General features: G+C 37.0%; 1 protein-coding gene across 11 annotated transcripts in view; it reads right to left on the bottom strand.

Moving 5' to 3' along the window:
• Nucleotides 1-27,791, bottom strand: part of MICAL2 (microtubule associated monooxygenase, calponin and LIM domain containing 2) — a 147,380-nt gene that overhangs the window by 55,772 nt on the left and 63,817 nt on the right. Inside the window, exons 16-26 of one of the 11 annotated variants that reach the window (XM_070934180.1) lie at nt 25,911-26,060; nt 22,018-22,128; nt 21,351-21,626; nt 20,421-20,522; nt 19,947-20,072; nt 18,815-18,922; nt 16,578-16,764; nt 15,450-15,526; nt 13,850-13,949; nt 9,538-9,590; nt 7,391-7,581 (exon numbers count right to left, since the gene is read on the bottom strand). In XM_070934180.1, coding sequence (XP_070790281.1) covers nt 9,550-9,590; nt 13,850-13,949; nt 15,450-15,526; nt 16,578-16,764; nt 18,815-18,922; nt 19,947-20,072; nt 20,421-20,522; nt 21,351-21,626; nt 22,018-22,128; nt 25,911-26,060 — 1,278 coding nt within the window. In that variant the 3' untranslated portion in view covers nt 7,391-7,581; nt 9,538-9,549. Of the gene's footprint in view, nt 1-7,390; nt 7,582-9,537; nt 9,591-13,849; nt 13,950-15,449; nt 15,527-16,577; nt 16,765-18,814; nt 18,923-19,946; nt 20,073-20,420; nt 20,523-21,350; nt 21,671-22,017; nt 22,129-25,910; nt 26,061-27,791 lie in introns of those variants that run through there. The other 10 variants (XM_070934186.1, XM_070934193.1, XM_070934197.1 and 7 more) reach the window with 10 other exon arrangements.

Raw genomic sequence — 27,791 nt, 5'->3', positions numbered from 1 at the left:
AAAGAGAACTAGAGAATCCAAAGAAGGTATTTGGCAAGCCAAGAAATCTTTTAGCTTTCTTGGAATTGAAACGAAGCAGTGACAAAGTAGCTGTTGGGTTTCTGTGAACATTGCCTTGCAGCCAACTTCTAAACATTTCCAGTACTTGGGCTTAATTATTAACTATATTTTTGCTGCAACCAAAATAAATCTAGCTAGACAATAGGCACTGGTCCTCCTTACATCCAACTGCTGAAAAGAATATTTCAAATTATTCATATATGCGTGTGATTCACTTCACAATCTGCTCATTGAACAAGCAAAAATGAAAGGCCAAGGCAAAAAATGCCTAGATGAGAAAGGAATGCCACACCTAAAATTCTTAGGACTTATCTGCCAGTGGAAATTAACGTCAATGATGATGAAAACAAGTTTGGTTCTGCTGAATATTTAAAGTATTCAGCCTTTTATTCAAAGCATCCATTATCTATAAAGGAGTTAATTTACTCTACAAATTATCAATTTCCTTTCATTTTCTGGTCAATGAACCTACTACATTAAGAATAGCCAATAATTCTTGGGAGAAATGTTTAATTGGTCCTGGAAAATATAGACAGGTTGTGAAGAATTGGGTTTAATTCTTGTGGAATTAAACATTCCAAAAACACACTTAGTCAGGCACTCCTTTTTTCATCTCTAATTTAGCACTAATATTTAAAATATGGGTCTATAAATCACATGCGTGCATATACCTTTGAAAGAAAAAAATATTGAAATGGATTTAGTCAATTTTCCTATTAAATATCAAAGTTGTATCTGAAACCAACCAACCAAGATAAATATAATATATCTGATTATGAGCAACAATCATAATATATCTCCACCTCCCACATTTGGGTCAGATATACAATTCCTAAAATGCAGTTGTGACATTTTCCATAATCTTTCTCTTTTGACTCATCCTTTGGAGATCCCATATTGTTGAATAAAAACAAGAAATTTTTGGCTGGATAACTCAAAAAGAAAGGATTGTATGTTGATCAATCACCAATTACTGTATTTCCATGTAAGCTAACATGAAATTGAATTCCTTCAAAATGCACAGTTTTGATACAGCTACCACTTGAGGTATTATCTTTCTTCCAGCCTTAGTCACACTGTTTCATTTACAGAATTTTAAAAGAGGCCAGATACTGTTTATTTCCATAAGTATTTTTCTTCTGCATTCCTAACACAATTTCCTTTCTTTTTCTTATGAAAGAAATTATCTATCATCATGCTTTTGTTCTGGAGCCTGGCTTCATTTCCTATTGTGTAATTTGGGTAGAAGTAACCTTGAAATGTGAGACATGCCATAAAGATCTCAATGCCCGTAATTAAAGATGTTATGATCATTTGCTGGTATTTTAAACAACAAATTAAGTAAGTTGTGGACTCTGGAAATTGAAATTCCAAAGCAGCCCAAGCTCTTGTCCAGGGCTAAATTAGCAGCCAAGGAAACAGCTAACATGGAAGACTAGGTCTGCTGGTTTGTGTAGCTTTGGTGTCTTCTCTCAAGTGCATCTCTGACATCTCTTTAGAAAAACTTTTGGGATAGAAGGCATAGCATGTCTTCTTGTAGTTAGACATTGCCCTTCTCCTTGCTTCATGATTTGTAGAAGCTAAGCTGCATGCTATCTACTTAATGCTTGTCTTTAACTGCATTTGAAATGGTTCCAAGCTAGCAATAGTGCTGCAGAAGCATCTGCTTTGTTTTTTTTTACTTCAAACAAATATAAAATTTGGTTTTTTAACTTTAGAAATGTTTATGCAAGTAGTGAATTAGTATCCATAGGCTGCTGTAAAATCCTGTACTACCATGCTATTCAAAGATCATGTTATTAACAAAGTGTGGGCAACATTATTTGCATACTGTTGGTTTTATCTTGATGTTCTCCAGCTTGTACTCTGTATCCAAACTTAACTCATATTTTTACAACAGAATATACAATTCTCAAGATTCTACTTCAACGAATTGCAAGTTTTCTAAAAATACAATGCTGTTTTTCTTCCCTTGCTCCCTCCCGCAAATGGCCAGAAATGGAGTTGCCTCCTTTCCCTTAAAAAGCTCACCTGATAGAAATATCTTCTTGCTCCTTTTTGAATCTTTAGCATTTGATTTTCATTCTTTTCTCTATGAACATTTTGGGATGAGTTCCCCGCATACACGATTGTGAACAACCATTTAATCTTGCATATAAGAATGGCAAAATCTAATTTGTCTACTAAAAATAACTTGGTTTTTTCCCCTAAAAGTTCACATTTTAGAAATGTGTCATTACTTTCCAGACATACATACATACATACATACATACATACATACATACATACATACATATATATATATATATATATATATGATCTTAGATCTTATGCTTGCCTTCTTAGATCTTATCTGTTAGATTTATGTAGAAAATTCAGTTGTAAAATACATACTGGTAGAACTATATTCTTCACTTTAGCAAGAACATGTGAATATATGCTAATGGATAATATAATAAAAATCATCCAAATAATGCTTGGCCTTCTTTCTTCTTTCAGTCAAAATTCTGATGGAGAAATCTCATTCCAGTAGAATTTTCTTTAAGTCTATGACAACTTGGTGACACAACCACTAGCCCAACATAATGGGGATGTCTAGCTAGAACTCTTTGCAGCAGAATTCAGGTAACATGGCAGTGGGATCAAAGAATATAATAGCTTCTGACCTAGCAACACATGTTTTAAATATCTTGATAAATATGTTATAAAGATAAATGCCTTTAATTAGCTTTTCACTACTATAGTTAGCTGGAAACACTACTATAAACTGAGCACATTGTGACAAATGCAGAAAGGACATTGAATCTAATTTTCATTTTGATTTCTCTCAGAGACTTATACTTTTGCTAGAATTCTAGTTCTCTACATCATATGCTTTCATATTGTTTTTAAAGTATATCCCAAAATGCATACCCAAATCAGTAATTTACCCAAACCAGTATGGGCTGCCAGGCCATATTTGCCAGGCAGGCATGTTTGCTCTATAATATTGGCCTGTTGTGCAAAAATGGAAAGAGGAGGCATCTCCCCACACCCAGCAATAGCAATAGGACTTAGATTTATATACTGCTTTACAATGCTTTACAGTTCCCTCTAAGCGGTTTACAGAGTCAGCATATTGCCCCCAACAATTTGGGTCCCCATTTTACCCACCTTGGAAGGATGAAAGGCAGAGTCAACATTGAGCTAGTGAGATTTGAACTGCCAAATTGCAGGCAGCCAGCAGTCAGCAGCCTTCAGTATTGCACTCTAACCACTGCGCCAATATGGCTCATGATATGAAATACCCTCAATTGGTGCCATGTAGCAGTGGCCTATCAAAAAACTATTTGTCATGTCTTACAAACTCTAGTCTCCTCAGCAAGTTGATATAAATTCAGGAAAAACTGTCCCTTGAGAATGTGACCCAGATATCTGTTATGACTGAAAATTTGATCAGTATAGTATACTGGGGCCTTTTCATATTGCAGAAAATCTGGTTACCTCAGGTGGGTAGGAATAGATATGTTTCACACATTAATTAAATCTATTTTGATGTTTGATGCAACTAAAGCAACCATCCCATACATTGGATAAGAATTATGGACCTTCTAGTTCCAACAAATCTGGAGGTCACCAGGTTGAAGAATGCTAATCAAAAGTTATATTGTCTTCCATTAAATGCAACTTTAGTCTGATCCTAGAAAAGGCATTGGCTGGAATGTTGAAAAACATTTTGCAATAAGCTCTATCTCATGTACAGTATTCAATGTAATCAGCCCAGGGGAGAATCTCAGTCTTAGCTTCTTTGTGAACAATACAAATGGCAGTAACATGACATACGGTACTTTCATCTGTTAAGAATCAGAGATTGTAAAACATATGTTAGCACATCAAAACCTTGCAGAGAAATATTCATCAACATAAAGCCCATTTGATAGTATTTAAACTTAATTAGTTACCCAAGATCACCCCCTCCTACCCCCTTACAACACGCTAGAAGGCAGAACTCGCTGAATACAAAAATATAGGAACATCTAAAATGTGTGTGAGAATTAAAAGTGTGCTATTAGAAATATAAATAGTCCTCAACGTATGACTACAATTGAGCCCAATATTTCTGTGAAACATTTGTTAGGTGAATTTTGCCCTATTTTATGACCTTTCTTGTCCCAGTTGTTAAGTGAATCTGGCTTCCTCATTGACTTTGCTTGTAAGAAGGACACAAAAGGTGATTATATCACCCCAGGACACTGCAACGGTCATGAGTCAGTTGTCAAGTTGTCCGAATTTTGATCACATGACCATGGGCAAGCTGCAATGGTTGTAAGTGTGAAAAATGGTCATAAGTCACTTTTTTCAGTGCCGTTGCAGCTTTGAAAGGTCACTAAATGAACTGTTATAAGTCAAGGACTACCTGTTAACTCTTATATGATTTGGAAGTGTGTTAGAACCACCTTTTGTTAAAAAATAAAATATGAGACTCAAGAAGTTTGGGGTGTTCTAAGTAATATTCTCAAACTGGCCTGCTGAGAGAGAAAATGAACAACATTATATGGTTCTCAAATAATAAATACAGGCCTGCAGAATAATACAAATGTAATAGAAAGTGCTTGTTAGAATAACTTTTATAAAATCAAATATAACAGGCAATTATTACTTTAGGTCAAGAAGTTGTTATTTTAATGTTTCATGATAAACTATTAAGATCACCTTTCTGGCTCTTTCAGACACCAAATAGCAGGATATAAATACAGTAATAAATAAGGATTTGCAACACTTAACAGTATTACCACTAATGGTAGATATCCCGATTGAACATACTAGCAGTTTATTGTTAAAATATAAAGAGAATCCTTCCCAAATTGTAAGTCACTTCCGACAATCCAAGGCAAAATATGGTTGTATGTTTATATAACCAAAGGTTTAAGGGTGGAGATGTTAAGGTTGGGTTGGAAAAAGGGGAAATAAAGTCATTGTGGAAAGAAATCCAATATACACCGGAATTATTTTCTCTACAGTGTGGTCTAATTCAGGAAAAACAATACCTAAGAGATAAAAACTTATGAATGTTTTGACAAAAAATTGATTACATTAAAAAAAGTTAAAGCTCTCCAGATGTTTAACCACTCTGTGTTGCCCTTGCACAGCTGATTCAAATAAAAGGGCTGGCACTGCACCTAGCAAAGCTTTGTAGTCCTGCAGAGTCCTGGGAATGGAGGCTTATTGAAAGAAAAAAACAAGAAAGTCTTCAAAAGAAAAAAACAAGGAAGTCCAGTTGCCTCCAGAAAAAGCACCTTTGGGACAACCATGACCTGGATGACTGAGAACCTCTACACACTTTTAGGCTATTGAAAGGTTTGAACAAACAAGGAAGATCTCTGAGTAAGTACTGTACGAAACTGGAGCTCTTCTAATTAATACTGTTGTATGGGCACTGTACTTTAAGTACTTTAGTAAGCCAGTAAGTGCAGGGCAAGAGATGGTAGGTTCCTTTCCTCCCCTAGAATGAACCAGGGATCATGATGAACTTACTCAAAGGGACGAGCAGCTCCTGTAAGCTTAATGTTTAACTTTCCTCAACATTACCGTTTTGTAGACAAAGGAATGCTCTGGTCACCCATTTTGCTTCTCAAAATAAAGTTTGGGGAAGATAAGACACTCTTAGTCTAATTTCTTTTACTTTGTTGGCTGATGTGAAAATGAGACACTCAATTACTAGTGATTATCTGAGCAATGATTGGCTAAGAAATCTCAGCACTTCTTTCTGGCAGGAAGGGACTGTTATGTTTGGGCTACAGCAGGGGTGTCAAACTCAAGGCCTACGGGCTGAATTTGGCCTGCTGGGTGCTTAGATCTGGCCCGTGGGGCTACCCTGGAAACAGCGAAGGACTGGCCCATGGTGCCTCTGACAGAGAAAATGGAGCTCGGGAAGGTTGCGTGCTGCCCTCCCAAACTCTGTTTTTGCTGAGGGTTGGAGGAGGCTGTCGCAGCTGAAAACAGAGCTCGGGAACCCGTTTTCACTGGCAGAGTGCTTGGGCCACCACCTACACCCCGATATGAGTGATGTTGAGCTGGCCACGCCCACCCTGGCCACACACACCCAGCCCCCCCAAGGTCAAACACAACTCTGATGTGGCCCTCAATGAAATCAAGTTTCACACTGCTGTGCTACAGGTTTGAAATACAGAAGTGCCTTTAGCATCATGTTGACTAAAATTATGAAAACTGGATACCCAAGTTCTCCTTTGTTTTAGTTCTACAGTCAGAAGACTAGATTTCTGAATTGTGGGTCATTTGCTTAATTGATCATGAGAATCTGAGCCCTTTGAGCCTTAGTTTCTCAAACACATTTTCTGCTTCTTAAACACAGTAAAAACTTCATTAGCGCTTATAGTTGCAATTGAAACTAATCAAATTCTGTCACAGCTAAACATGGCAGTCTGAAGCTTTCATTATCTATTTTTTTAAAAAAAACTTTATTTTGAATAAAGGAAAAAGAGATCCATTTAGTGAAAGTGAAAAGTTAGAAATGTTACCAAAGCCACAATTTCTCAAGATTCAGATGAGAATCTGCTAAGATTTGTCAGAGTATATTCTATAATTACACTAAAGGCTTCCATTTCCAGATTAGGAAGAAAGTGCCATAGGATAGGTTTGAGCACAACATTGTAAAATGTTACTACTCATACAACAACAAGGTCTGCAAATATCAGCACACCCACCAGGTGGCAGAGTTTTGTGGCTTCTTTCTGCCATCTAGTGGTTGCAAAATGTTTGTAGCACATACAGGTAGTCTTCGACTTACGACCACAATTGAGCCCAACATTTGTGTTGTTAAATGAGACATTTGTTAAGTGAGTTTTGCCCGACTTTTCTTGCCACCGTTAAGTGAATCACTACAGTTGATAAGTTAGTAACCTGATTGTTAAGTGAATCGGCCTTCCCCACTGACTTTGTCAGAAAGACGCATGACCCTCGGATGCAGCAAGGGTCATAAATATGAAACAGTTGCCAAGCATCTGAATTTTGATCACATCATCATGGGTATGCTGCAAAGGTCGTAACTATGAAAAATGCTCATAAGTCACATTTTTCAGTACCATTGTAACTTTGAACGGTCACTATATGAACTGTTTTAAGTCGAGGACTGCCTGTATTTTGTAGTCATTTGGCAACATTTTAAATGTCTTTCAGGAGCATAATAAGAAAGCCCACACTGAGTGTAAGAAGCATTGTACCAAAACCAGAAAAGCAGCAAAGGTGAAACTGTCTGTCTCCAATGCAGTTTGTTAAAAAGAAAGAAAAGATGCAACTGTATTTAGGAGAACTGAATTTATTTCTTAACAGCCACATTAGAAAGTTAAACATTAAATCTGTGCAAAATACAAATTTCCATGTGAAATTTTTATATACATTTTTTTTTAAAAAAGAACACTCTAGCAAAAATGCTTAATTAAGTTCCAGAAACATTTTAAGTGACAAGGAGTAGAGGAAGAGAATTGAGAATTCCCACTGGTATTGTTTAAGAGATGAGTAGATCTGCAATAGAAATAAGTAAAGCAGAGAGAAAATTTTCATTCAGATGTCCCCCGTACCCCAAACATGCAGAGAATTTTTGTTAATCACAGCAAAAAAAAAAAAAGACTACCATTCTGTTAGGGCACATCTGCATCCTTTCCTAATCTTTTCTTTGGGAATCCAAAAGAAGAATCTTTTTCAGATCCTTCAAGGGGTATTTAAAAGCCTTCACTGTTATTTTTTAAAAGTATCTTTTTTTTAACATGCTGCGGAGCCCCTAAATCCTTCAAAGTGGGAACTAAAGCAACCAGTATAACTCCTAGAAGACTGAGGGTCAGCATATTTAAGGACAGAATTATGGTTTCTGTATGTGCTAAGCTTTGGGTAATTCCCGATTCGTTACAAAACATTAAGCAGAAATTGATCATTAAAAACCAGCAAAACTGTACATTTTTAACAAAATCCAAGTTGAATATTGTTCTGCAGCATCAAAGTAAGCAGGAAGAATGATATAAATTTCTAAAAATTCTGAAGCCAAGAAAAACAGATTTTGTTTAGCATACTTAAGAGACTAAAATCATTTTGTTACTTTGGGTAATAGGAACATGAAACATAGTTGGATGAGTAAGAATTTTAATAGCATATGATTGAGTTTGGGATTTTCTATTCAGAACTAAGTCAACTGCAGTGACTTCTATTCTTGAACTAAGTCAACTGCAGTGCTCTTTTTCTTAGCTTCTTTGTTGTTCTATCCATTACTTTTATGAATCATAAAATCAGACTGATTCCTTCCAATTCCAGAATATTTAGAATTATTCTCCCCCTGAACAAGCAGAGAAATTCTTATTTCTACTCTCAACTACCAATAATTAAAATAAACCTGGTGTAAATTATCCAGCTCTGATCCATCCTTTCAGACTTAATAAGGCTGGCAGAAGGACAGAAAAACAGCCAATTATAAACAAGAGAACCCACTAGCAAAGGGCAGAATTCTTCTACCTTTTCTTATGAAAATAGCCTTGTCTCTTAGAGGGAAAACACACATTGCAAATACAGTTTCTCCTCAGGATAGGAATGATAATAATTCTGCATAGAACGTCTTTCTGTTTCAATGTTCTGAGAGACCATTTTGAAAAAAAGTAAAGTAATATACCACCTTAAGTACTGTATTTGGTGTTTAAAATACGTTTCATAATAGCGTTCTCAATTCTTAGACTAAGAATCTTAGTGAAAAGAAGATGAAACAAGTTTGGGAGGAGGAATACATGGGAGTGGGAGGAGAGGAGACTGTTCTGTCTGTTTTGTCCTTTAGGGCCTTTACATTTACAAGCAAAAACTTGCAAAATATGTAAATTATGCTGATGTCACAGCAACATGAATCTGTGTTTCAGATAAATGCATTAAAATCCCTTAAGGAATGAAATCTGTGTCTTTCAGTTTCCGGACTTTACTTAAATCTTTGTATTTGTACCAACTGAATGTTAAGAAACAATCAGGGATTCATGTTTTAAGATTACTTTCTATATAGTTATTGCTAAAGTGATTTGTAAAACTAAAAGGCCATTCCCCTGATCCCCTAATATTTACTAGACCAACAGCTACAGTTTAAGGAGATGCAGGTGCCTGAGCAAAACTTTAATTATTGCAAAGAAGGAATTAAAAACCTCATAGAAATGCCTTATGATTTAATTTGAATAATTTCTTTTTAAAAAATAAGTTTGGAACGCGTGCAAAGATAAGAGCTACAATGCAGAGAGAAAACACTTGGAAAGAAGCAAGCCAGAAGTTTTGACTGTCAGCTACAAATCAGGGTAAGTGACCATGCAGAGTCTTATTTTGTATTTAGCACGCGCGCACACACACACAAACACACATACACACACACATACACCTCTAGTATGTTTAAACACTAGTAGGGAGTATTAGGCATTCATCGCAACACGGAAAAAAAGGAAGCATAGAGAATAATAATCTTACACCAGAAATGGTTCAGCCAGTGAGGGGCTGTAGCACTGGAATGTTGAAATGAACTAAAGACAATGTAAAATATTGGAAAAAGAAAGTAGTCAGAACAAGCTAACTGTAAATCTTTGGTTACATAGCACTAGATACATTGCACTGATACCGTAAAATAGAACAAATGAACAGTAATTCTTCTTTCTGATCAGCCAAAAATATTAAATAACCACATTTATTAAATTTCAAGTATCAAATAATAGTAGCTATCAAAGACTGTGAAATGGCAACGGACTTCAAACGATCGATTTCGAATATGACTAAGCCAAAATAAATGATTCTGCATTTATCTGAGACTGAATTTGGATTTACATGTACAATATATTGGTCACATCTTTTTTAACCCCAAAGCCACCTCTAAAGCTTTTCTAAGAAACCTTCATTTAATGTGCAAAGGACAAGGAAGTAACAAAATACCGTAGCCAAATAGAACATAGTTATTTGTGTACATGTGACTGGACATAACTCAAAAGAAAATTCTGGCCTTTTTACAGTGATCAAACACACCTTCGGAAATGGTTGGATAATAAGTCCCCCTTGGAGTGAGATAAACAACTGGATAAACAAAACTGTATTGTGTAATGATTATCAGTGGCTTCAAATAATATAAATGGACCCTCCTTTTCTATGCATTGCATTCAGACTATTAGATAATACTGGAAGTGTTTGAAGAGTTTCATTTGTGATAAATTTTTGGTACACAAATCAGTTGAAGTTGTAAGACCATGTTTCCCCGAAAATAAGACCCTGCCTTATATTTTTTTGAACCCTGAAATAAGAGCTTGGCCTTACTGCCATGCGCTCAAAAGCCCGATTGGGCTTATTATCAGGGGATGTCTTATTTTGGGGGAAACAGGGTAATTAACTAATGATTGTGCAACTAACAAGTCAAATTATAGGCAAATAAAATATGAACATAATTTAATAAGGTTGAAACTATTTTTTTTCAATGTAAGATACACTGAAGCAAGCAGTGCAAAACGTATTTGTGTTCTGTTACTTCTTCACCCTTGAAGTTGCCCTAAAATAATTCATAGCAGAGAGCTAAATTTTATTCAGGTTCAACTTGTGATATGGACTGCAGAGTTGTATCCATTAGCCAGCACAAGATGCTGCTAGATCAAATTTCCCTTCTCTTACATCTTCTTAGAATTGGAAACTCTGAAAAAGGCATGGGGTGGGGGGTGGGGGAGGGTGGACACCGAAAAACTGTTGCATAAGCAGAAACTATGTGCTAGGGAGACCTTGAAATAACTACAGAGGTTTTTATGGGGTATGGGGAAGGGTGGGTTCACACGTTTAGAGCTTGCCCATCATAAATTGATAAATGGGAGGGCTGCAGGTTTTCAAGGGCAGGAGGAGAAATAATATATAGACAGCTGGGGAAACATGACTGGGGAGTAGAGGAAAGCCAAGCAGAAAGGCAAGGCAGGAAGATCATGCTCAGATAGGCAGATTAGGGGTGAGGAGTGGGGAGCCATGATTTTACTAACTGGGAGGAAACAGGCAGGCTTGCCCAGAGCCAGGCTCAAAGCCATGGTGGGCAAGATGAAGGTCCCAGAAAATTGGTCTAGCAGGAGAGCGCTTTGGAAACATAGGGTGCCTCAGTAAGCGGCCTTTACAAGTCTATATGGTAGGCTGCTCTCTTCTTGAAGAATATCAAGAAAAGCATGGCAATCAGGGGAAAAGGGAATTCAGTAATGCAGCTGCTGGTATGTTGAGACAGACTAAGACTCAAATTTGTAATCCCAGACAAACCTGAATTGTTGTCAAATACTGTCTTACTCTGCCTGGGCAAATCAGTGGCCACACCATAGGCAGTACAATTGTATGGCAAGAGGGGATAGTAGAGTAGTCTCAAGAAACTAGTCATGCGAGAGTAGGAAATACTGTTTACAGCTTCCCTACCTCTGCTGCTCATCACTGCAGAAGAGAGGTGACCAGAAAGCCTTGATCCTAGGTCCAAGGAATAGAGGATGGAGATCCAACAAGCCTTTCCATTGTTAAAAGAAGTCTTGTTTATTGGTACAGCAGTACTCTGAGTTTCCACAGTCCACACTGGCTTCTGATAATTCAGCTCCTTTTTCCACCCTGTTCTTCCCTGGATCTAGTCCCTTGCTCCATGGTGCAGACATCTCATCTGTCAGATGATGCACATTCGGGCATGCTTCTTAGGAATTGAGCACCTAAAAGCACCATTGTGCCTAGACAAGCTAGCAGTAGAACTGAATTCTCAGTGGGTTCTGGCTTTCTGTGCACCTAATGGCACAATTACTATTATAGCGAGGAGGAACTCATTGATTTTATTCATGGAGGGGTGTCACACAAATCCCTTTACTATTTCAGAGGGTTCACAATATCACAGCATTTGAATTGGACCACCTAAAATTCTTATATGCAAGCAAATCATTAACAGAGCAAATATTAGCCCTCTTTTAAAAATAATTTTAAAAGCCTCTTTTCATCATCATTGTTCATTTAATTAAAGATTATTGTCATGTACTGTGCTTAACACTACATCTCTCCATTCCAATGAAACAAATAGGACAATTTTCCAAGTAGGAATCCATGAGACTAAAGGTGAAAATAGAACAGCATGTATATTTAAGAATAATTCCAATGTACCAGTTAATCCTTTAACAGGCTAGCTCTAAATTAAATCTTTATTGATGGGTTTTATGAAGTTGTTTTTATTCTGTTTAATGGTAAATTAAGATTACATTATACAAATAATATTTATGTAATTGAATAGCCGCAGGATGGGTATAGAGAACCAGAGATATATTCCAGGTGAGCTGTTTTTCTATCAGCCAAAAGTCAAATTGGTTTTAATTTCAGGAGCCAACAGCTATGATCATCTGAACTTTTTAAAGAGTGTACAAGCCTCATAATTGGACTTTATTTTTACAGCTATTTCCCAAGACTTTGAAGAGGCATGTATTCTTCAAAGATAAATTAGGGCAATAAGACAGTCAACTAAAAGGATCCTATTAATTATTTATATCTTAAATTTATCCACAGATATGTGGATAAATCTTCTATAATGGCAAAATAAATTTAAGGCCCTATACCTTTTCTCTTTCAGTCAAATGTGGCTTTTATATCAAGTGAATATAATTCTCAGCCATATCCTAATTTCTATGAGACTCTATGGTGTCAAAAAGTTCTATGAAGTCAATAACAGAAACTGAAAAATTCTCCCTCTTTTTCAAATTATTCCATTTTTATACTATTCTGATCCTTACAACTTTGAAAAGATTGACTGAAGAAAAAGTATTCTAACATAGATACATCTTACCTTCCATATCAGCTCTAGATCAACTCTAATATAAATTAACAAAATTGCCCCTTGATTTGAGAAAAAATAAATATAGGCTATTGTTGTACTTTGGTTTATTTTAATTAATTGTCTAATATTTACTCTTTGAATTCATTCATAAATATTACAGAAAATGCCCAGTGTTCACAAAGGGTCTGTCAAAGAGACGTCAAGACAACTATTATGGGCTAAGTATACATTTCAACTTTTTAAAAAAACCTGATGCAGACAGTAGCCCCATAGATAAAGCAAAAGTAGAAAAAGTATGTGCCACATTCAGTTTTCAAAAAAAAACTCCACATAGTAAAAATTTACTATTGCCCTATGTATGAAAGTTCTTCCTTTCACAGTCATTAAAATAAAAATATCAAAATGTAAACATAGAGGAATATCTGTTTTTTAACTAGAAATAGATCCGTCATGTAATTTTTTAAAAAAATCTATAAAACTATCCTTCATAGCGTCTCCATGGTTGAGAAATGAATTCGGACACTAACATTCATGATCCAATAATCATCATAATAATAAATGAATGATTTTACAATTACACCATGGAGCTCTGGGCTCATTTAAAGCACCTACTGAATTGAAATATTTATATTTGTGCAAAACCCCAAAGCTGTTTGTTTTGGAAATCTGAAAGGCACAACCAAGATTCAGAAGAATTTTAAAGCTTGAAAAATTTCTTCACCGATTCAAGCATATCCTCATATGACAACTCCACTTCCCCGTAAAAATTGCCAAGTAACTCCTGAAGCACAAAAAAGAATGGCATGCTAAAGCTTAGGAGTTCATACAAGTAGATATAGTTGTATGCATTGTCCCTGAAATGAAGTCTGGTTGCGTGCAGGAAACCATGCATCCAGTTAGAGAGGCGTCTTGGAAGGTCAAGCAGATCCCTGGTCACCTTAAGAGGCCAGCATAGAGTTTTCCCAAAGAATGAAGGCAGGATACCTGGCGACTGGTCTTCTGAACTGCTACTAGTAGCAAAAGCACTTTCTGAGCTAGTTTCTTCACACATGGGTTCTTGATGCCTCTGAAATCCTGCTTCCTCCTTTAAAGAGAAATAAATTAACAGGATGCTCATCTTCAATATTTCAAATATTAAAAAAACCCATTTATTTATTGTCTACATTTGTATCCTGCCATGATTCAGAGACTCTCTAGATCAGAGGTGTCAAACTCAATTTCATTGAGGGCCACATCAGGGTTGTGTTTGATCTTGGGGAGCTGGATGGGCATGGCCAGCTTGACATCACTCGTGTTGGGGGCACTTGTAGTGGGCGGGCCTGGGGGCATCATTGTCTCCAGAGGAGGAAGGCAAGACCAGGGAGAGCGCCAAACCCTTGTCCTCCAAAGGAGCCTCACTGTCCCTCTGCAATCCTCTCCTGCAACCCTGTGTGTTTCGTCTGCAATGGCCTCCTGCAACCCTTTGCCAGTGAAAATGGAGCTCCTGCAACCCTCTGCCAATGAAAACGGAGCTCCTGCAACCTTCTGCCAATGAAAATGGAACTCGGGACGACCATTTTTGCCTGCAATGGCCTCCTGCAACAGTTTGCCAGCGAAAATGGAACACGGACCTCCCGAGCTCCGTTTTCGCTGGCAGAGGTACCGTGGGCCGGTCCTTCGCTGTTTCCAGGGTGGCCCTGCGTGCCAGATCTAAGCACCCCTTTTACTGGATCTGGTCCATGGGCCTTGAGTTTGACACCCCTGCTCTAGATTGCAAAATATTTCTTTGCAAGAAGTTTTGGGTAATCTCCAAAATACAATTTACTTTATGTCAGTGCTTCAACTTAGAAAAACATTACCCTGATGGCCAACTAACTCCAAAATAAGTAAGGGAATATTTTCCATTGAGTTCAAGTTATAAACAGATATCAATTTTCAGAATCAAGGTAGACATAAAGGTCATGTCTTATCTCTTTTCCCTCATGTCTCCTTTCAAAAACTAATAAAAAGCCTTAAGGAGGCTGCAAGAAAGATAGAATGCGAATGCAAAGGATTTTTAATACTTTCTCATCTTGATAAACAGAAAAATGGCAGCCCAGGGAAAGAAAACATGTAATTGTGGTTAGTTTTTTTCTTGCTTATCATCATATGCACCATATTTTCCAGTCAAAATTGAAAAGACATTAGAATGTATTTGATATGATTAGGCTAGGAAAATAATGTAGTTGGGCTTGTTAAAATAATGGAACCATCAGAAATCTCATTGGTGCTTTGAAGTCCCAAGAACAATCATTTGCAATTCTTACATATTTCAGCTCCTCCTTTTCTGCATGTGGCACAAAGACATACCTTGATATAAATGTTTTAAAGCTAGGGTGGCCCACAGACTGAACAAAAACATTTCTGAAAGTATCAGTTCAATTCTGCTAAGTGAGACATCATTTTGGATATCCAGTGAACACCCCCATGAAGTTCAAATACAAAGGAGTCTCTGTTAGAATAACATAGATGGTTTCCCTTTTATGTATCACTTCCAATGAGCTGGAATTTGTCTCTTTATAAACTTCCTACTCTCTGTCATACTTTAGTAGAAATATATGTATACCTTTATTTCCACTTTCTTCTTTCTGTGCGTATTCTTTGTTTTACATTGTGCAAAATGAAGCTTGCAGTAAAAATTACCTGAAAAATAAAAGGAATGCCGTTAGGTTTTGTCCCTTCCCCAATGCAATCCGCCAGTTAGTAAATCTGACAGATGGAATGAGTAAAAGGTAGTACACCTTCAAATTTAAGTCATTTTAAGTGACTTTGCTGAAAACCTTTTGGAAAGCAGTGGTTTCATTAAAGAAAAGTCATTTATATGAGGAAAGTTTATTACCTTATTCTAGCAACTGAATGGTCTTATCTTGGGATACCAAAGTCTTAGTAAAGCGGCTAAAATACCACATGTGTTATTTTTGCTGTTGATAATGAAGATGCTATCCTTGCTTGATTTCATATAACTCACCCTTTACCATTTAGTTTAATCTTATCTAGGATCATACAATCAAAATATGCTTAGGGTACGTCATCTTAGCATCAATACATAAATATTTCTGAGGAGTCCTTGATGCTCTCTGAGCTTGGTTGCTTTTTTTGCAGATCTTTCATTACCTAAAATAGGTAGCATCATCCGTGCTAGTCCTACTATCTGACTATATAGTCCTTCTAGTCCTACTATTGAGGGACATGGTGGCTCAGTGGCTAAGATGCTGAGCTTGTCGATCGTAAGGTCGGCAGTTCAGCAGTTCGAATCCCTAGTGCTGCCTCATGGAGTGAGCTCCCGTTACTTGTCCCAGCTTCTGCGAACCTAGCAGTTCGAAAGCACGTAAAAAATGCAAGTAGAAAAATAGGGACCACCTTTGGTGGGAAAGTAACAGCATTCCATGTGCCTTTGGCATTTAGTCATGCCGGCCACATGACCACGGAGACGTCTTCGGACAGCGCTGGCTCTTCAGCCTTGAAATGGAGATGAGCACCACCCCCTAGAGTCGGGAACAACTAGCACGAATGTGTGAGGGGAACCTTTACCTTTAGTCCTACTATCAGTGTGACAAGCAGTTTAGATAATGAAACGCCTGCAAGAAAACAACCAAGCTCAGAGAGCACCAAGGACCCCTCATTTCAACCCTGAGCTACAAATATTCTCCTTTATTGATAAATTAAAAAATATTTTATTGTAGATCTGCATTACCTTCTTGTGCATCAAAGGTATATGTAGCTAGGCGGAGAGTGGTTGCACAAATGACACATTTGAAGCATTCTCGGTGGAAGAAGTGGCCTTCCGCGCTCAATTGTTCCATAACATAAACTCTTTTCTTACAGAAATAGCAGGTTTCGCTTCCACCTATTGTCTGAGGAAATTCTCTTTTCAAAGATCCCTATTGAAAAAAGATATATTGGTAATATCTGAAAAGATATATTGGTAATATCTGAATAACATTTGTATAACTCTTTAATTTCACTACAAAAAAAGTTCTTTCAGAAGGAAAACTAAGAGTTTAATCAAGAACAGCCTCTTATGAATTGCTTGACGATGGTTTATATTGTTACTTACATATTTTTTAATCAGAACTGTTTTATGTTATTTTGCATTTTCTTGCAGATTAGCTACATTCTGCATCCTGGCAATATACTGTACATTTAAATAGTATATAGGTAGTCCTCAATTTATAACCATTTGTTTAGTGACCATTTGAAATCACGTATGACTATTGTAGCATCCCCACATGATCAAAATTTGGACACCTGGGAACTAGTTACATTTATGATGGTTGCAGTGTGCTGGGGGTCAGGTGATCACTTTTTCCAACCTTCTGACAAGCAAAGCCAACGGGGAAGCCAAATACGCTTAACAACTGTGTTACTAATTTAACAACTTCAGTGATTCACTTACTATTGGTGGCAAGAAATGGGGCAAAATTCACTTAACAACAGAAATTTTCAATTGTAGTTGTAAGTCGAGGTCTACCCATAGTGTCATGCATTTAGTGGGCTGTGTTTAGACTGCTACCATATAGAAGTAGTAGTAATTCAGTAGGTCTTATGGCTAAAGGGTGGAGCAGGCTTTCCATATGTGGTGTGAGTGCCCATGTGAAGCTATCTACAGCTAGGGATAAGACCTTGGCAATAGAAGAGCCAAAAGCTCTGGAATTAACTCCTACCAGCAGCCTAATCAGCCTCTTTGATATGCTGCCAAGAAAAATCTTCAAACATACTTTTATGTTCCCACTTTCTCTCCACAGTAATTTGCTGGCAGATTTTAATTGCTGGTGCCATATTTTATGTATTTTCAGCTACTTCCTGGTTTAATATTTAATGTTTATGATGCTTGTTCGTGACACTAGATGGCTTTATTAAGGTAGTATGGTAAAAGATTTTTCAGAATTCATTTATGGTGCTGGTTCTGTAATCAGTTACATCTTCTAATTCTCTTGGATGACGCAGCAACATAAGGTTGCCTTTCACAGCATCTTTGTAGTGCTTGAATGGATGATTATCGAGGTCTCTTTTCAGTCTCCAGTTCACTATAGAACAATTGACAAGGCATACAGTGGTCCATCCATTTTGATGATTTGTCCCACCTACTACTCTGATAATTAGGGACTTAACGCTCATGGATCCACATGATCCAAATCTCCAGGTTTGAGACATGGTTTTGTCAACAAATGCCAAGGCTGGAGTGGAGGGCACAAATATGAAATTTCTCCAATTGATTGATGTGTTATCAGTACCGAGTCCAAGATTCACATTCGTATACGAGAGAAGGAATAATGATAGCTTCTGTAGACTTTCAGCTTTTGTGGAGATATAGACCTTGTGTTGTTAGATCACTCTTGTTATGCATTTGGGCAGAGACTGAATGCAGTCAATTTCTTTGTTCGAAGACCCATCACTTGAGATATTTGAAGCTCTTTACATTTGTCTGCTGAGTGTCATCTGCAATGACTTTTGGATCTATAGGCTGGTATTTGGTACGCTCGTAAAGTACAAAGTACCTAAACATAGCCTGTTTAGGCTATGCTAAAATACAGTATGTGCTGTATGTTCAACATATTGTATATTAAATAGCTAACTAACCTTCTTCAGGTTTTCCAATATGTTTATAGAAATAGAATTATGCCCCCTTATATACACACAAAACACTACTTTCAATTGTCTTAATGTGCTAGACATAATATCATATCATATCATATCATATCATATCATATCATATCATATCATATCATATCATATGTGACTCAACATAACCAGGGAAACTATGCATAATTCAGCATTTTGATGTGCTTTGGAAAAGCCAATACTGTTATCTATAAAAAGGCTCTATTGTTTTCAATCCTTCAAAAATGGATACATTTAATGGATAAGATATTAACATTATCTTCTTCATTATAATGAGTTGCACTCAATTATGTGTGGGGTAAGGCTTACCAATTGCAAAGATGCAGGTAATGGATTAGGCTTGTGATCATTCCTGTATAGATTGACAAGGATTTGTGCTACAGCATCTATTCCATGAGACACCTTCCCTACTGTCATCTAGTATTTAACAAGGCCCGAAGAAGAGGAGAGGAAAGAGAAAAGGTGGAAAATGAAGAAATCTTATCTTAGAAATTACAATTTAAGGAAAAGCAAAGCAAAGAAAAACAGTGAAGCAAAGGTGTACAAGCTTAAAGTAAAAAAGAAGAGAGCTTAATTACGGAATGCCAACCCCACATAAAATCTAAACATTTATCCCTTACTATATAAAATCTAAAATCTGTACAATACCATATGTTGACAATCTGCCACATCTTTAAAATCTAAGATTGTATGAGTATCTTAAACAGATGAGTTTGTGTGTATGCATACATTGAAGCACACTCTTCTTGACACAAAAGGCTAGAGCCGTGATGGCAAACCTATGGCACGCGTGCCAGAGGTGGCACTCAGAGACCTCTCTGTGGGCACGCGTGCCGTCGCCAGCTGTTCTTCTGGTTTCTGGCATACCAGGTAGGCTTTGCGCATGCCAGAGCACCGGAAACCTGAAGACTAGCTGGCTGGTGCACATAGTCCAGTGTGCACCCATGCACGCACGCATGGGTGCTCACACGCATGCATTCTGGTTTGGGTACTTGGTGCCGAAAAGGTTCGCAATCACTGGGTTACAGAATTAAGTGAGAGCTGAATTTAATTCTGAGCAACTTGTTAAATGGCAAATGAAATAATTAAATAATAAAGGTAAAATATTAAAATAATGTTAGTGATAATATTACAGTTGCCAACACATATTCCTTTTGACGTCTCAAAAAGGGGATATACACTCATCCTTCTCCCACTGTTTATAGAGGGGAAAGTTACATGATTACCATTTTTTTCAGTTCAAGTTTTAAAATAGTTTATTAAACAGGATAAGTCAAGTTCTGGTGCTGTTTTAAAATTCTTTAATACCCATTATTTTAGCCTTTTTTTCAAATGAAATATAGCACACACACACTGTTGTCTTGCAATGTTAGTGAAAGCCAATGATACGCAGGCTTTTATTGTGACAATATGAAGCTGAGAGAAACCTGTTAAAGAATACCTTTTCAGAAAGAATAGCAGAGTAAACAGAGTTTATTGATGAAGAGGAAGCAGCTGAATCATGAGATGGCAGGCAAGCGGGAGATGGGAGCTGAGAATGAGAGAGACCTTTAGTAGGAAGTGGATTCTGTGTAAAGCAGAAAGAGGAAAAAATGGTCCCAAATTATTTACCTGCAAATGCATGTTAAAATTATGGAACTTGCCAACATGCATTAAATTACTGAAGAACGTTCTGTTACAGCCAGAAGAAAAAAAAAACCATAAACTAAGACAAACATATCGGGAGGGAAATCGACATGTTGAAATTGGCCCTTATCACTTTGTGACAGATTATGAGCAAATTTTCACATTTCTTTTTTTCTTTTTTTAATCACATTTAATGAAATGAAGCAAAAGAGTTATTAGCCATGAGCTAGCCCTCTTAACCACCAACACAGTTCCTCACCAACTTTGCATTCTCTGCTTATTTATTCACCTTGGGGATGTCAACACAACCAAACAAGGAGGCCAGATGAGCTGCTTTCTCTTTAATGCTCTTTTTATGAAATTCTCTATTGGCTACGGACTGAGCTTTTTTCTGTGGCAAGAACAGCAAGGAGAGAACAAAAGTTTGAGTTAGGGAGAAAAAGTAGAAATGACAGTACAAAAGGTAGCAGTTTGGAGAAAAGAAGATTAAGTAACAAAGAGAAAGAAGGCACAGAAACCCAAAGCACTGTTATGTATGCATGAAGTTACGGTATCTGGAATAATTAAAGAGGGGGAAAAAAATCATGTGGGATTCTTTATGGGAAACTTTGTGCCTGATGTTACCCCAGTGTGCATTTTTTCTGGCGCATCTCCCCAGTTGATGAGCTATGCTGCTCTTCCTTTTAAAAACTGTAATGTGCTTTTTTTAAAAAAAGACTTTTTCCAGGGATCACATTCCATGAATTGTGTATGCACAGCAATCTCTTAGATATCATGACTGCATCCCCAGTTCCTATAGCCTGACTTCGAAATATCTGTTTGTTAAAAAAAGGGAGCCAAATCTTTGCTTGATCAAATGATCAAATAGCCATGCAGGACTTAAGAAGTAATGAAGACCTTGATAAGCAATTTGGCTTAATTGCTTATTACAACTGTTTTCCCTCACCCCCCACCCCCGAGAAAGAAGGAAGGGAACTTTCTAGTCAAGTTTCTCCCGAGTTTCATTAATCAATTTAAGGTGTGTGCAATGTCAGTGCAATGTAGAAAACAAATTGTAAAAGGATGAGGGACCTGTGAAAGGAACAAAAAGTATGTTTCATGGTGAGAGCAGCTAGGATTCTATTGGTTCAGAACTGTCCTATATGATTGGATGTGTTTTAGCAGCACAGGAAGAAACCAAAAAGGAAAAAAGAAGAGGAAATAGGGGAAAGAACGTCACCTGATTAATTTTTTCCTCCACATCCTGAAGGCGCTGAAGCACACCAGAAAGTGCAAGGGCAGCAGGACAGGAAGAGGCAAGAGTTTCAGAGACTCTAGATTTCGGCTCGCTTGGTTCTTTGCATCTCAAAGGCTTGGCCAGTGATTGCTCATCAGACAAAGGCTGCAAGGGTTTCCTGACAATGCAGTCCATCTTAGCTATGGCCTGAGACTGGGAAACACCACAAAGGAAGCCAGTGGCCTCTCTTCCAACAAAGGATATCTGTTTTGAAATTGGCTAAAATAATCAAAATGTATCCATGCAAACGGGCATCTAATCACCTAAACACAAGGCAAATAATTTATTTGGAACAAAAATTCGTGTTACCAAATAGTCACAAGCAGCACACATCTGATTATTATAAATCAGATTTCCATTGTCCAATTCTATACTAAAACGATCCTTGAAATTATTTTGCTTTTTCTGACATTCACCCAGGATAGGGAATAATGGTGTGAAATTTTGTTAGGAGCCAAGCATTGCTACCTACCATATCACTTCTTCAGTGTATTTCACATTGAAATGACTTTCTAGTGTTTTGGAATGTATTAATGGGCTTATTGCTAGCATCATCCAATCATGCTCTCCAGCAATCAAGGGTTCCCCTCCCCCCTTGAAGAATGCCTACCTGTTTCTTTGGTGGAGATGGCAGATTATCGGTTGTCTCCTTGGGTTTAGCAAAGCGAGGATTTATAGGAGATTCAGAAGAAAGAAGCAAGCCTGGTCTATCTACCGGCTCCTTAAATTAAAAAAGTGGAGAACAGCCCGAGAAAAGAACATTTTAGAATTAGAACAGAAAGGTAGCATGAAGAAGAAGAAAGAAATTTTAAGAAGAACCACCAGCAGCAGCATTCTAAAATCTGTGAAGTTATTATAATTATATTATAATTTTTATTTATTGCAAATTTAATAATATCCTCTAAAATCAGATGGGTACAAACTGGATTGCTAGTTAGCATTAAAAGTTATAGATTGTAAATTAGGACAGTGGGAAGGAGAAGCTTAATCTTTCTTCTCTACTCAGGTCTCAATTAAAATCATTCCCCAAAGCCTCTATTCACATAAATATGAAAGACAATGGAATAAAAGTCTACATAACTAAACAAATTGGAAGCGAATTGTTCTCAAAGCACTTATGTGGAATATTAAATAATAGAACATCATAAATAGGCTCATATGGTACTAATGTACAGGACTGATAAAGAAGATAAGACTGAACTATCAACTGAAAGTCAGCTGAGCAAATCATAAATTGAATTCATAGGTTTTCTGTTGAGCTCACAGTTTGTATAATCTTCATCAATGGTGGAATTCAAATTTTTTTTACTACCAGTTCTGTGGGCATGGCTCGGTGGGCGTGGTGTGGCTTGATGGGCATGGCAGGGGAAAGATACTGCAAAATCTCCATTCCCACCCCACTCCAGGGGAAGGGTACTGCAAAAGAGCCTTGGTAGTACAGGGGTTTAAGACACCCTGTTATTAAGCTTATTAAGACCAGCTGCCTGCAATTATTGCAGGGTTCGAATCTCTCCAAGGCTCAAGGTTGACTCAGCCTTCCATCCTTTCTAAGGTAGGTGAAATGAGGACCCAGTTTGTGGGGGCAATAAGCTGACTTTGTATAAATATACAAAAGGATGAAGGCTATTGCTGGGCACATTGTAAGCCGCCCTGAGTCTTCGGAGAAGGGCGGCATATAAATCAAATTAAAAAAAAAAAATCCCCATTCCTTCACCACTCCTGGGGGAAGGATATTGCAAAAACTCCATTCCCACCCCACTCTGGGGCCAGCCAGAGATGGTATTTTCCGGTTCTCTGAACTACTCAAAAGTTCCACTACTGCTTCTCCAGAACCTGTCAGAACCTGCTGATTAGCACCCCTGATCTTCATACTGAAAGCTAAACAGAAACCTAAGCAGACTGAAAATCTGGCCTGTTGCAGGAGTCCCTTGAGTTGGGTGCTATTCAAATATCTAAACTCAGGAAACTTAAAAACATCTAAAGAGAGAGGATAATATTTATAAACTACACACAATAAGCATTGACTCTTTAGACTTTTCACATTGATGGCCATTAGGAAGATCATCACTATCTCTACAATCAAGCCAACTCTGTTTCAAATACGATGACTTCTCTCTACCATATGTAACCAGCATTTATTGTTGGAATAACCAATACATTTGCTTCATTTGAACAATAAATTTTTCAGAATTTTCATTAGTATGAAATGAATCATTAGTCCTTTTGTATAGCAAACTACGATCACAATTGAGCACATCATTGATAGCTTTTCACTAGCCCAATTTTCAAATTATCCTAGAATGCTGTGTATGGAAAAATAACCAGGCTGTTAATTTATGTTATGTTTATGTTAATTACTGAGAATATATGTAACCTTTTCAACTGGTGTGGAAACATAAAAATTAATCCATGTAGTTTGAAGAAAAAGGAAGAAATAAACAATGAATAAATAAATGAAAAAGGAAATAAACAATGAATCTCAGTCGCGTTGATTTAGTCATCACTTTCAGCCAGTACCTAACTTAATTGTAACTTTGAAATTTATATTTATTTTTTTGTGCCTTTGAGTCAGTGTCAACTCCTAGAAATTGTCTGGACAAGCTTCTGAAGTTTTCTTGGTAAGATTTTAGAAGTAGTTTGCTTGATTCTTCCTAGAGCTGAGAGTGAGTGATTGAATACAGAACAACAGAGTTGGAAGGGACCTTGGAGGTCTTCTAGTCCAACCTTTTGTTCAAGCAGCAGCAGGAGTTCAAGCCCTGTACCATATCAGACAAGTCATTGTCCAATCCCTTCTTAAATGGCTCTGGTAATGGAGCACTTGGAAAGCAAGCAGTTCCACTGATTGTCCTAATTGTCAGGAAATTTCTCCTTATTTCTATGTTGGATCTCTTCTTGACTAGTTTCCCCCCTTTGCTTCTTGTCTTGAACTTAGGTGCTTTGGAGAAGAGGTTGTCCCCCTCTTCTCTGTGACAGCCCCTCAAATATTGGAAGACTTATGTCACCCCGGTCCTTCTTTTCATTAGACTAGACATCATCAACTCCTACAACTATTCTTATGTTTTAGCTTCCAGTCTTTTAATCATCTTTACTGCTTTTCTCTGCACTATTTTATATAATTGTATACATTGAATTTATGTAGGATGTTTCAAACAAGTGTTTATGCTGGACATTTAAGACTCTGACCAAAAAAGCCCAAACTGACACAAAAGTTTGTCTTGTTTTCTACTTGTTTCATACTAGAAATATTTGCCCATAGTTAAACAGCAATTGTCATGGAGTATAATGTTTCTAGAAAATCAATTTATTTAAGTAATAATAAAAATGTGTAACAGAATTTATAATCTTAACCAAAATATTGCTAACTATCTTAAGAAGCTCAAGAATATACAGCTTTTATATTGTTCTATTAAATTATGTTACATACTAAGACAGCAACCTGATCCCACGTCATCAGATTATTTCAAAAACTTTCAGTAACAAGGAAGGAAAGCATTATATAATTACGTCACACTATCTACTATCTGAAAGGGACTTTGTTTATCTTGGACTAGGAGCAAATGTCTATGTTGCATTTTCATCATTATACAAAAATACAAAGACAGGAGGTATTCTGAAATGCTTCCTTTTATAATGCCAGCAATATTTATATTATCTGACTATCTGACTATAAATGTGTATTTCCTGTATATGTGAAGATTCTGAAACTAATACTGAACTGCATTACCCAGAATCATGCTTTTTGAGAGTTGATCAATATCAGTATTCCCTGAAATGCTGTTTGGAAGCAGAATAAAGTTTTAGGATCTTTCTCCTTGTACTCAAAACTTAAGATAGTAATTCCATGCATATATATTCAGAAGGCCTATGTGCCAATACCTCAAAATAGCTGCTTATTCCTCAGAAAGATTTGACTCCATTTCCAAATGTGAGTTTTACTATTTGTACTGGGAACAGTAACAAAGCAGTAACAAGGCTAAAGGAAAGTCTAGTAACTAGTCAGATCAAAGCTGATTAAACTAAAGTAAGACAGTAGATTCATTTACTCTACGAAGCAGAAGATGTATACAAGAGATCTAAAAAGAAGCCAAGGTCACAAGGAGAGATCCAGAACATGTAGGCATGATTATCATAGGAGCTTTGCACAATCAAACATGGAACTTCTGCTGTAGGCTTAAACAGGGTATTAGGAGTCCAGATTTTGTTAACTGCTTGACACTATGAGGGAATTCCTCTTCCTACAAGATTTGTGTCTTAGATGTTCCCTCCAACTTACTGCATGTACTTTACTGTATGTAATTCATTTTACTGCACGTTCCATATTCCATAGCACGCAGAGGAGAGAGACAGGAAGAATTCAGCATCTCTATCTCATCTCCATTTATTTTTGGATAACACGGTCAGTATAGACTTAGTCCCATTTCTCAACTAAACAAGATGGTCTGCCCCTTGTCCTGCAATTGCTCTGCCTTTTTCTCATCTTTATTTATTTGCTTATTCACTCACCTGTCTCCTTAATGAAACATTGGGTGCATTTTCTTCGAACTTGGCTAAGAGCTGTGTTGCCATTGATTTCACTTTGTTTCGATTTATTGTTCCTTTCATATCCCTTTGTCGATTACTAGAATTTCTTTCTTGATTAAAATAATTTGAAGACTATAAGCAAGCAGATGGGAAAAAAAGTATATGTATTTATTCCATAAATTAAGGACTGCCATTTATGTAAATTTTTGATGTAGATTTAAAAATCTACATAAAAAGATTACCTTTTTAAATAAATAACTCAAGGTAACAAGCTTACTTACTCCTTGTTCCTCTACCTATTTTCCCCACAACAACCGCTCTGTGGGTTGAGAGAAAGTGACCGGCCCCAAATCACCCAGATGGTCATCATGCCTAAGGTGGGACTAGAATTCACAGACTCCTGGTTTCTAGCTTGGCACCTTAACTACTAGACCAAATTGTTCTTTCTTCATTACGTTTGTGAATTTGAAAAGCATTCTGTCACCCACATTAGAACAATGCATCTGTTACACACCACAGAAGTAATGCAAGCTTTGAGTTTTTGGGATCAAGCATGATAATAAACAAAACAGAAAGTGGGTGCAATGGAATGTGAGAATGGAATGTGGGAATGGAAGAAGGGGTGGGGAAAGATGCTTCCTAAGGAACAATCAGATAAAAGGGAGAGGAACCCACAAATGAGTAACAGGTAGAGAACTCAATAGCACTTTTTCATATGGCTGTTGACAAAAATAGGATTGCCAACATGATCACCAACGTCCAATGACGGATATGACACAACAAGAAGAAGATACTTAAAGTACAGTAGTGGCTGCCCATTTATTTGTGCACAAAATACAGTTAAAGCTCAGGTCCCAACTATTTGAGAGAAGACCAGTTTCTGTATGAATCTTTATGACTACTGAGATATGAAATTTTGTCCAAAACAGTCCCTTAGGTTTTGAAGCCATGATGTTCTTCTTCTGCCTGTACAGAGTAGGCTAAATATGGACTGCTCATGGTCCTTCTGAGACCAGCCTTGTTTTGTTCCAAATAAAATGTTCATAGATACAAAGGTAAACCTGTGTAGAGCCTGGAAGTTCCTAGGATATGTATCATTAATATTAAAACCATTGTCTTCCAATGGGTACAAATTCTAAAATTGATAAAATGTGCTGCTGGCCATTTCTTCAATCTGTTCTCAGAAACAAGAGATAGATCCAAGTACAGAAATACTCCAAATTACCTATGTATCTTGTAAGGAGAGTGCAATCCTGTTTAAAATATACATTTCTATGCTTCTTTGGAATTATTGCTTCACCTTGCAATGAATTGTCCCTTATCTGTCTCACTACGGTCTGCAGGCCATTCAGTGGAGTCGTACAATTTCTTGAAAAGTTTATAAAAACATAGAATCGGATGTCAGAAGGACATTGATAAATCCAACTGCATATCTCCAGTGTTTCAAGATGATATCAAATATTACTGGGAACAGAATAAAGCTGTAGACTTTCTTATATTTCCTGTTTTAAGGATCTGTGTCCAAGTAACATCATTTGAAATTTATCTGAGAGATGGGAATGGAACTATTACAAAGCCATGCCGCCTATTCCCAAATCTCTCGAATGATCCAGAAGGTTGACGGTATCTAAAGCTTCAGAAAGGCCCCTAAGAAACAATCAAGTCAATTCTATCCTTGATATCTGACACTTGTCACACTACAAGTCTTCAGAGAAGTTTGGCTTCCACTGACAATGGCAGTGGCCATACAGATTTCCAACCACAGATTTGAAGAATCTAGTATTACTTGAAAGAGGCTAAAGTGAAGTCCTGCTTGTTCAAAGCAGGTTCCAAAACAATATTATTTTTCTTTTTGCAGACATT

Source organism: Pituophis catenifer, unplaced genomic scaffold, assembly GCF_029215685.1.
Source record: "Pituophis catenifer annectens isolate HBS135680 unplaced genomic scaffold, rPitCat1.0.hap2 SCAF_1, whole genome shotgun sequence".
Taxonomy (NCBI): domain Eukaryota; kingdom Metazoa; phylum Chordata; class Lepidosauria; order Squamata; family Colubridae; genus Pituophis; species Pituophis catenifer.
This window is presented reverse-complemented; position numbering and strand designations above follow the sequence as displayed.